At 62.3% G+C, this 10558-nt stretch overlaps 1 protein-coding gene across 3 annotated transcripts in view; it reads right to left on the reverse strand.

Moving 5' to 3' along the window:
- Positions 1 to 9556, reverse strand: part of BTBD2 (BTB domain containing 2) — a 24990-nt gene extending 15434 nt beyond the window's left edge. For all 3 annotated transcript variants that reach the window (XM_054250433.2, XM_035287346.3, XM_054250432.2), the window contains exon 1: positions 9138 to 9556. In XM_054250433.2, coding sequence (XP_054106408.1) covers positions 9138 to 9547 — 410 coding nt within the window. In that variant the 5' untranslated portion in view covers positions 9548 to 9556. The remainder of the gene's footprint in view (positions 1 to 9137) is intronic.
- Between the last annotated feature and the right edge of the window lie 1002 nt (positions 9557 to 10558).

Below are 10558 nucleotides of genomic sequence, written 5' to 3' on the forward strand. Positions count from 1 at the left end.
CGATGCGCTCCCCGGAGGTCCCCAAGTCCTCAGATTCACAGAGACAGAAAGCAGGGTGGGGGCCGGGCGCGGTGGCTCACACCTGTCATCCCAGCACTTTGAGAGGCCAAGGCAGGCAGATCCCCAGGTCAGCAGTTTTTGTTTTTGTTTTTTTTTTTTTTGAGACGGAGTTTCGCTCTTGTTACCCAGGCTGGGGTGCAATGGCGTGAACTCGGCTCACCGCAACCTCCGCCTCCTGGGTTCAGGCAATTCTCCTGCCTCAGCCTCCCGAGTAGCTGGGACTACAGGCACGCGCCACCATGCCCAGCTAATTTTGTATTTTTTTTTTTTTTTTTTTCGTAGAAATGGGGTTGCTTGGGACCTGAAAAGCACACACACAAAAAGAAAAGAAAAAGATGCTTTGCCTTTGGTTCTTGTGTGAACCTCCTGGAGCTGCTGTGGCAATGCCCCACAGACCGGGATGGGGAGAGGCCTTGTTGGTCAGGCTGGTGTCAAAATCCTGATCTCAGGTGATCCACCCACCTCAGCCTCCCAAAGTCCTGGGATTACAGGTGTGAGCCACCGTGCTGGGCCCAACTTTTTTTTTATTTGAGATGGAGTCTTTCTCTGTCGCCCAGCCTGGAGTGCAGGGGCACGATCTCCCAGGTTCAAGTGATTCTCCTGTCTCAGCCTCCCGAGTAGCTGCGACTACAGGCACGCGCCACCATGCCCAGCTAATTTTTTGTATTTTTAGTAGAGACGGGGTTTCACCATGTTGACCAGGCTGGTCTCGAACTCCTGACCTCATGATCCACCCGCCTCGGCCTCCCAAAGTGCTGGGATTTCAGGCGTGCGCCACCGCACCTGGCCCAGGTGTCCTTTATTAAATCTTCCATTTATTTTTATTTCATTTTTATTTTGTACAGGTGTGGCCTCATTCTGTCACCCAAGCCGGAGTGCGGTCACGCCACCACTGCCCGCCTCAGCCTCCTAGTAGCTGGGAACACACGTACGCACCAAAATGCCCGGCTCATCTTTCAATGTTCTGTACAGACGGGGTCTCCCTCTGTTCCCCAGACCGTTCACAAACCCCTGGGCTCAGGGCATCCTCCCAGTTCCGCTCCCAAAGACCCGCAGTTACGGGCGAACTGGTAACCGTTCCTTGAAGTTCTGTGAGCCGTTACAGCCCATTTCCACACTCAAGGACGGGGCTGGGGGGCTCCTGATTTTAGAGAGAAGTGCGGGCCCCTGGGGCCTCGTCCCCGTGACAGGCATCTGAAGTGGGGGACACGGGGCTCGGCCGGTAACTGCAGGGTCTGTGCTGAGTCCCGGTGGGGAGTGGGAGGGTGACCGACGTGTAGGATCCCAGCTGCTGTCCACAGGAGGAGGAACGCACTTGCTGTGGAAACCTACACACTTGCTAGAAGCACCGTGAGGAGTAAAAACAGAAACCACGGCAGAGCCACAGGGGCCACTCCACGTCAGCAGAAACGCAGCACTTCGGGAGGCCGGGGCGGGAGGGTCCCTTGAGTCCAAGAGCTGAAGACCAGTCTGGGCAATGTGCTGAGACTACGCCTTGCCTTGTTTCCTACAAAAAGCTTAAACATTAGCCATGTTGGCCGGGCGCGGTGGCTCACGCCTGTCATCCCAGCACTTTGGGAGGCTGAGGCGGATGGATCATGAGGTCAAGAGATCGAGACCATCCTGGTCAACATGGTGAAACCCCGTCTCTACTAAAACTACAAAAAATTAGCTGGGCGTGGTGGCGCGTGCCTGTAATCCCAGCTACTCGGGAGACTGAGGCAGGAGGATCACGTAAACCCAGAATTTTGAAGCTGCAATGAGCCATGATCACACCACTGCACCCCAGCCTGGGCAACAATGTGAGACCCTGTCTCCTAAGAATAAATAAAATAGGCCAGGCACAGTGGCTCCCTCCTGTAATCCCAACACTTTGGGAGGCCGAGTTGGGCGAATCACAAGGTCAAGAGTTCGAGACCAGCCTGGCCAACATGGTGAAACCCCATCTCTACTAAAAGTACAGAAAAATTAGCTGGCTGTGGTGGTGGGCACCTGTAATCTCAACTACTTCAGAGCTGAGACAGGAGAATCGCTTGAACCCGAGAGGTGGAGGTTGCAGTGAGCTGAGATCACACCGCTGCACTGCAGCCTGGGCAACAAGGTGAGACTTCGTTTCAAAAATAAATAAATAAATAAAATAAAACACAGACTCTACGTTCCACAGAGGAGATGTTTTTCCGTCACGTTCATCTCCTGCACCCAGCACTGCATTTCAGTGAGTGTCTGCAGGGTGGACAGATGGGTGGATGGGTGACTGAGTCTTCCAAAGAGAACGTGTGAGACCAGCTGAGAAAGCGTTTTTTTTTTTTTTTAAACAGACTTTTGCTCTTTTTGCCCAGGCTGGAGTACAGTGGCGATCTCGGCTCACTGCAACCTCCACCTCCTGGGTTCAAGAGATTCTCCTGCCTCAGCCTCCTGAGTAGCTGGGATTACAGGCACGCACCACCATGCCCAGCTAATTTTTTGTATTTTTAGTAGGGACGGGGTTTCTCCACGTTGCTCAGGCTGGTCTCGAACTCCCGACCTCAGGTGATCCGCCCGCCTGAGCCTCCCGAGGTGCTGGGATTACAGGCGTGAGCCGCCGAGCCTGTTCCACTTCTAGATTTCTGTACGTTGCTGACAGTTTGATGATAGAATAAAGATACTTTCGGCCGGGCGCGGAAGCTCACGCCTATAACCCCAGCACTTTGGGAGGCCGAGGCGGGTAGATCACCTGAGCTCAGGAGTTCACCACTACCCTGGGCAACATGACGGAGATACCAGCTCTACTAAAAATACAAAATACAGCCAGGCGTGGTGGCTGAGGCCCCAGAATCACGTGAATCTAGTGAGCAGAGATCTCAACACTGCACTCCAGCCTGGGCAACAGAGCAAGACGCAATCTCAAAAAAAAAAGGGCTGGGCGCGGTGGCTCAAGCCTGTAATCCCAGCACTTTGGGAGGCCGAGACGGGTGGATCACGAGGTCAAGAGATCGAGACCATCCTGGTCAACATGGTGAAACCCCGTCTCTACTAAAAATACAAAAAATTAGCTGGACACGGTGGCGCGTGCCTGTGATCCCAGCTACTCGGGAGGCTGAGGCAGGAGAATTGCCTGAACCCAGGAGGCGGAGGTTGCGGTGAGCCGAGATCGCGCCATTGCACTCCAGCCTGGGTAACGAGAGCGAAACTCCATCTCAAAAAAAAAAAAAAAAAAGGAAATTTATCTACAAATTTTATGGGACCAGCTGACGTGTACATTACAAAGGTGCGACCTGAAGACCGTCAGTGCTTTGAGCTCCGTGAGGAAATAGAGACGCTAATCCCCACAGGCCATTCAATGCACAATATCCGAGTGCCCGCTGCATGCCAGGCTCCAGAGCGAGGCTTCGGGGGGGGGTGCGACGGGAGGGGTGGGCACACAGCACTGGGAACAGCCAGAAGCCACGTGCAAGCCCTGGCCTCCTCCCCACCACAAATGCCAACCCCTCTGCTACTGTCCTAGACACTGTGGCCACTGCCGCGGCTGCTCCCAGCCTCCTCTCTGCCACGTCTCAGCTCACCCTGCACCCCAGGGCCACTCTGTCCCGGCCAGAGACCACGCCCAAGCCCAGGCCACCTGCTCTCCTCCCAGCCTGCCCGCCCCAGCCCCTCCCTGCTCCTTGGTAAAGCCCAGACTTTATCCCATCACCCCCAGTTCTTCCCAACATCCCCCCGACCTTTCTTTTTTTTTTTTTTTTTTGAGATGGAGTCTCGCTCTGCTGTCCAGGCTGCAGTGCAGTGGTGCAGTCTCGGCTCACGGCAACCTCCGCCTCCCGGATTCACGCCATTCTCCTGCCTCAGCCTCTGAGTAGCTCGGATTAGAGGTGCCGCCACCACGCCCAGCTAATGTTTTTTTGTTTTGTTTTTCTTTTCTTTTTTTTTTTTTTTGAGACGGAGTTTCGCTCTTGTCACCCAGGCTGGGGTGCAATGGCGCGATCTCGGCTCACCGCAACCTCCGCCTCCCGGGTTCAGGCAATTCTCCTGCCTCAGCCTCCCGAGTAGCTGGGATTACAGGCACGCGCCACCATGCCCAGCTAATTTTTGTATTTTTAGTAGAGACGGGGTTTCACCTTGTTGACCAGGATGGTCTCAATCTCTTGACCTCGTGATCCACCCGCCTCAGCCTCCCAAAGTGCTGGGATTACAGGCTTGAGCCACCGCGCCCGGCCTGTTTTGTTTTTCTTCCCCACCCCCCCCCCGCCCCGGAAGACAGGGTTTCACCATGTTGGCCAGGATGGTCTCGATCTCTTGACCTCGTGATCCGCCTGCCTCGGCCTCTCAAGGTAACGGGATTACAGGCCTGAGCCACCACACCCGGCCTCAGCTGCTGTTTCCCATCCGCTGTTTGGACTGGGGCTATCAGCCCCGCACAGGGTCTGTTTGTTCCCACAGCCCTGGGGCAGACGTGTGACTGACCCCGTTTCACAGGCATGGAAACTGAGGCGCAGGGAGCTTGGGACACACTGCTCTGCCCGAACTCTCGTGCCCAGGTTCCACGAACACATCCAAGCCAGTACGTGTCCCTCCCAAGCGTGTCCTGGCTTGTGAGGCTCCAGCCAGAAGTCTGGGGACCCCCGCCGCAGCCCCCCACGCCCTCACCTGCCAAGCCGCCTCCTCTCCCAGCCACAGGGACTCGCCTCCTCCAAAGAGGACCAGAATCCTCTACCCCCACTTTCTGCCATCCCCACTGAGCCCCTTCTTACCCCCCACCCACTGTCTCCTGTCTGGAGGCTGCAGCTGCTACTCCCCAGCCTCTCTCCTGGGCCCTCCACTGCTCCTTTCACGCTCAAGGCGGATCTGGTCATGCTGGGCCACAGGGCCTCCCTCACTCCTCCTGCTCTGGCCTTGCTGTGGCTCCCACCTGCCCAGCTCCTCTGGGCTCTGGGCCTTCCGTCCCTGAGCCTGCGGCACTGCCTTCCCCGACAGCAGCATTTGCTGAGGGGGTCGCTCTGGGCCAGGTCAGTGGCCCCCTCTCCATTTCCAGTCCCCACACCCTCCTGAAATGTTAAGGATGTACAGATGACCTTTGAACAAGGCGGGTTTGAACTGCACGGGTCCACTCAGACACGAGGGTCCACTCAGACACGAGGGTCCACTCAGACACGAGAGTTTTCGATACAGGCCACCCCGAGGGTGCCAGGCTCTCCTGCCTCCCCTTCCGCCTCTGCCACCCGACATCGAGAGACCCACCCTCCTCCTGCTCAGCCCTCGTGCGAACGCAAGCACAGAGGCATGGTGGCCACCTCCCCCGCGTGAAGAACACATTTTACCCCCACTTTGGTTTTGAGACACTCTCGCGCTGCGGCCCGGGCTGGAGTGCAATGGTCACGGCCGACGGACGCACCACAACCTCCACCTCCCACATTCACGTGATTCGCCCGCCTCCCATGCAGCCGGGACTACAGGCACACGCCACCACGCCCGGCTAATTTTTCTATTTTCAGTAGAGACGGGGTTTCACCATGTTGGCCAGGCTGGTCTTGAACTCCTGACCTCGTGATCCACCTGCCTGGGCCTCCCACAGTGCTGGGATTACAGGCGGGAGCCACCGCGCCCGGCTTGTCCTTTTTCTGGTTTTTGAGACGGAGTCGTGCTCTGTCTCCAGCTGGAGTGCAGGGCCGCGATCTCGGCTCACTACACCCTCCGCCTCCTGTTTAAGTGATTCTCCTGCCTCAGCCTCCCCAGTAGCTGGGATAACGGGCGTGCACCCCCACGCCCGGCTAGCTTTTGTATTTTACTAGAGACGGGGTTTCACCACTTTGACCAAGCTGGTCTCGAACTCCTGACCTCAGGTGATCCGCCCGCCTCGGTCTCCCAAAGTGCTGGGATGACAGGCGTGAGCCCCGCGCCCGGCCCCTTACCCTGTTCTGAGTAGTCTTTTCTGGTCCCCAGCTTCCGTTACTGTGGGAACAGGAAGTGGGTGTGATGGGCTGCATGTCCTCACCAGGCCTCCGGTCGGCGAGAAGCCATTCCTAGTTAGTTCCAGATTTAGCCTGAGCAGGGGTCCTCGCCCCTAACCCCACATGTGGAGGGTCCGCGGTTCTGGGCCTGCCCGCCTGACTTCACCGCCTTCTCCTGCTGGGCCTCGCTGCCCTCTCCCGAGCCCTGAGGGGGGCTGGACCCCTCGCCTACTTCTCTCTGGGGGGCCTCGCCCTGCCTCCATCCTCCCCACTTTGCCACCAGCCAGCGCATTCTCCAGGGTAATCAAGCACATCCCAAGGCCCACTAAGGCCGGGGGCTGCACCCACCCCTCCCCCAGAGTACCGCGACCACCGGTGGGAGGGAGCACATCCATCGCCCCCCACCTCCAAGCTAGGGGGAGAGGCCCAGCACCTAAGAACGACAGAGACAGGGATGGCGCAACCCCCCCAGGGCAGGAACCTCTGCTGAGTACCACCCAGGGCAGGACCCCGCCAGGAGACCCAGCTGGCCATCAACACCCAGATAGACACCAGAAAAGGTTAACACAGCCTCCCAGGTCAGAAGGGAGGGCAGGACCCCCCGTGCAGGCCCCACAGCACAAACCCAGCCGGTGCCCCCCACCAACAGAGAACAAGGTAAGAGGGACCCGGGAGTTGGGGGCACACTGGCAGAGACAGGGCCCGGACTGAACCAGCTTCTTTCCCAGAAAACAGGCCTGGGGGCTGGGGAAGGTGGGGCTGGAGCTGGGGGGGTGGGGAGGGTCTCTGGGTTGGAAGGGCTCAGAGCTGGGAGTCTGGGGGCACGGTCTAGGGTGGCGGCAGGGGTCATGGGAAGGGGTGCAGGAGGTGGCAGGGCCCAGGGAGGCAGCGTCCTGCAGGGTGCAGGGCTGGGAGCCTGGCAGTGGCGGAGCTGGAGGCGGGGCAGTCACTGAAGTCGGGTCTCTAGCGGAGGCGGGAGGCCGAAGCTGGAGGGGCTGTGCAGGGCAGGGAGGGGATAGCCCTGGAGGGAGCGGCATGGCTTGAGGGTCTCTGATTGAGATCATGAACTGAGCTTGGGGTCTCTGGTAGGAGTCGGTGGGGGAGGGGGGGCCTGGAGCACCAGGGATGACGCGGGGAGTGATGGAAGCCGGGGGTTTGGGGTCACAGGGGTGCAGATGGGAGTGGCAGGGTCCCTGGATGGTGGGGGAAGGGGGAGGGGTCTTGGGGGTCATGGGTGGGGGTGAAGGCATCCTGGAATTCAGGGGTCATGGGTTGGGGGTTAGACTGAGGTGGTGAGGAATGGGGATGGGGGTCTCGGTGAGGGTGGAGTCTTGCTGTCCTGGGAGGCAGGGGGTGACGCACCTGGGGAAGGAGGGTCCTGGAGGGTCCCAGGCACAGGGATGGAGGGGTCAGTGGTGCGGGTCCCAGGAGGAGAGGCTCCGCAGACAGGGGTGCACGGCCTGGGGATGGGGGGGTCCTGGGTGCAGGGAAGGAGTCACAACTTCCGATGATCCCACAACAGGCATGTGAGGTCATGGGTCCTGGGTACAGTGGGTTGGGGTCCTGGGGATGGAGGAGCAGATGGAGGTACACGTCCCAGGGGTGGCGGGTGGGGTGCAGGGCCAGGCCATGGAGGGGACCCAGGGATGGAGGGGCCTGGGTGCAGCTGGGGGTTCAGGCCATAGGCAGAGGGGACCGGGAACCTGGGGTGCAGGGAGGGTGAGGGTCCCAAGGATGGAGGGTCTGGGAGTGCAGGTTGGGTGGGTCCAAGGGTCGAGGAAAGCTGAGGATCTTGGGAACAGGCTGGGGGTGCGAGCCAGGGGTGGAGGATCCAGGGGGTCCTGGGGATGGAGGGGTGCCTTGGCCCAGGGTGCTGGCCTGGTCTGGAGGGTCTGGGGACAGACAGGTGCAGGACTGCGGGAACAGAGGGGTGCAGAACCCAGGGAACAGGCTGGGTGGAGTTGAGGGATGGAGGGGTGAAGGGCCTGGGAAGCAGGCCAGGTTTGGGGCCTGGGGGTGCAGGGTCCCAGAGTGCAGGTGCTGGGGGCTGGCCAGGTGGGGCCTGGGGATGGAGGGGCGCAGGATGTGGGGCGCAGGGGACAGAGGAATGCAGGGGCTCAGGTGCAGGGCCCAGGGAGCAGGCTGGGTAGGGTTCGGTGCATAGGGGTGCAGGGTCTGGGGTGCAGGTGCTGGGGCCTGGGGACGGAGGGGCACAGGATGGGGGGCGCAGGGGTCCCGGGACAGAGGAATGCAGGGGCTCAGGTGCAGGGCCCAGGGAGCAGGCTGGGTAGGGTTCGGTGCATAGGGGTGCAGGGTCCGGGGTGCAGGTGCTGGAGCCTGGGGTTGGAGGGGCGCAGGATGTGGGGCGCAGGGGACAGAGGAATGCAGGGGCTCAGGTGCAGGGCCCAGGGAGCAGGCTGGGTAGGGTTCGGTGCATAGGGGTGCAGGGTCTGGGGTGCAGGTGCTGGAGCCTGGGGTTGGAGGGGCGCAGGATGTGGGGCGCAGGGGACAGAGGAATGCAGGGGCTCAGGTGCAGGGCCCAGGGAGCAGGCTGGGTAGGGTTCGGTGCATAGGGGTGCAGGGTCCGGGGTGCAGGTGCTGGGGCCTGGGGATGGAGGGGCGCAGGATGTGGGGCGCAGGGGACAGAGGAATGCAGAGGCTCAGGTGCAGGGCCCAGGGAGCAGGCTGGGTAGGGTTCGGTGCATAGGGGTGCAGGGTCCGGGGTGCAGGTGCTGGGGCCTGGGGACGGAGGGGCACAGGATGGGGGGCGCAGGGGTCCCGGGACAGAGGAATGCAGGGGCTCAGGTGCAGGGCCCAGGGAGCAGGCTGGGTAGGGTTCGGTGCATAGGGGTGCAGGGTCCGGGGTGCAGGTGCTGGAGCCTGGGGTTGGAGGGGCGCAGGATGTGGGGCGCAGGGGACAGAGGAATGCAGGGGCTCAGGTGCAGGGCCCAGGGAGCAGGCTGGGTAGGGTTCGGTGCATAGGGGTGCAGGGTCCGGGGTGCAGGTGCTGGGGCCTGGGGATGGAGGGGCGCAGGATGTGGGGCGCAGGGGACAGAGGAATGCAGGGGCTCAGGTGCAGGGCGCAGGCTGCAGGCCGGGTGGGGCGCGGGGCTGCAGGGGCGCAGGGTCTGGGGCGCAGGGCCCGGGGGCGCCCACCTGTGCGCCGGGATGCGCTGCGAGCTGAGCCCCTTGCCCACCAGGAAGTGCACGTCGCACAGCACCTCGTTGTTGAAGAGGAAGGCGAAGCGCTCCTGCACGGTGGGCTTGGTGGCCTGCCAGTTGTACGCGGGCTCGCGCTGCAGCGCCGCCGCCCCCGGGCCCGCCGCCTCCTCCCGCTCCGCGCCCGCGGCCTGCGCGTCTGTCCCGGGGCCCGGCGGGGCGGGCGCGGCGGGGCCGGGGGGAGCGGCGGCGGCGGCGGCGGCGGCGGCGGCGGCCGCGTTGCCGGGGGCCGGGGCGGAGGCGGCGGCGGCGGCGTTGGCGCTGGGCCCGGGGCCGCCCCCTGCGCCCGGGCCGACCCCGACCCCCGGCGGGCACGACGCGCGCCCGCCGCTCCCACCCGCCGCCATCTTGTCGCTGCGGCGCGGGCGGGGGAGGGGAGGACGCAGGGGAGGAGGGAGGAGGGGAGGGAGGAGAGAAGGGAGGGGTGGAGGGAGGGGAGGGGAGGAGAGAAGGGGAGGAGGCAGGACAGGAGGGAGGGGTGGAGGGAGGGGAGGGGAGGAGAGAAGGGGAGGAGGCAGGACAGGAGGGAGGGGTGGAGGAAGGGGAGGGGTGGAGGGAGGGGAGGGGAGGAGAGAAGGGGAGGAGGCAGGACAGGAGGGAGGGGTGGAGGAAGGGGAGGGGTGGAGGGAGGAGAGGAGGGAGGGGTGGAGGGAGGAGGGGAGGGGGGAAGGAGGAGGGGAGGGGGAGGGAGGAAGGGAGGGGGGAGGGGGGGGAGGGGGGAGAGAGGGCAAAGGGGCGGGGAGGGGAGGGCAGATGGGAAAGGGGCAGGGCAGGGAGAAAGCAGGGGAGGTGGGAGGAGAGGGGGAGGAGGGGTTGCAGGGGAGGGGAGGGCAGGGAGGAGGAGGAGGCGGGGCCTGCACAGGGCCGGGCTTGCTCCATTCCCTCACTAGGCACATGCACCTGAAGGCCACACTCCACCCCTAGGTCCAGAACATGGGGTGCAGGCCCCAGACTCCAGACCAGGGATCGCTCCTACCCCGGAGCACAGGCCTCAGTGCCTCGGACCCTGGGTCCCAAACCCCAGACTGAACCCTAGACTTCAGAGCCCAGATTCTACACGGCGTCCCTCGGACCCCGAACCCCACCCAAAGACCAAGCTCAAACACCAGACCCTGGACCCTGGACGCAGGTGGCGGGCCTGCCCCGTGGCTCGGGCTCCATTGTACGAAGACACAGCTGAGGTCGGGAGGCGGCGGAGGAGGAGTCGGGGGCAGGCAACAGGCACTCAGGCTCTGCAGACACCTGCAGCCTCTCCAGGCCACATGGGGGGCCGGTCAGTGTGGACGGAGCTGGGACTCCCCCCGAACGCTTACTACACACGTACTCTCGAGGTGGACACATGCCACAAAGATTCAGGC

This window comes from Callithrix jacchus, chromosome 22 (assembly GCF_049354715.1).
Source record: "Callithrix jacchus isolate 240 chromosome 22, calJac240_pri, whole genome shotgun sequence".
NCBI classification, from domain to species: domain Eukaryota; kingdom Metazoa; phylum Chordata; class Mammalia; order Primates; family Cebidae; genus Callithrix; species Callithrix jacchus.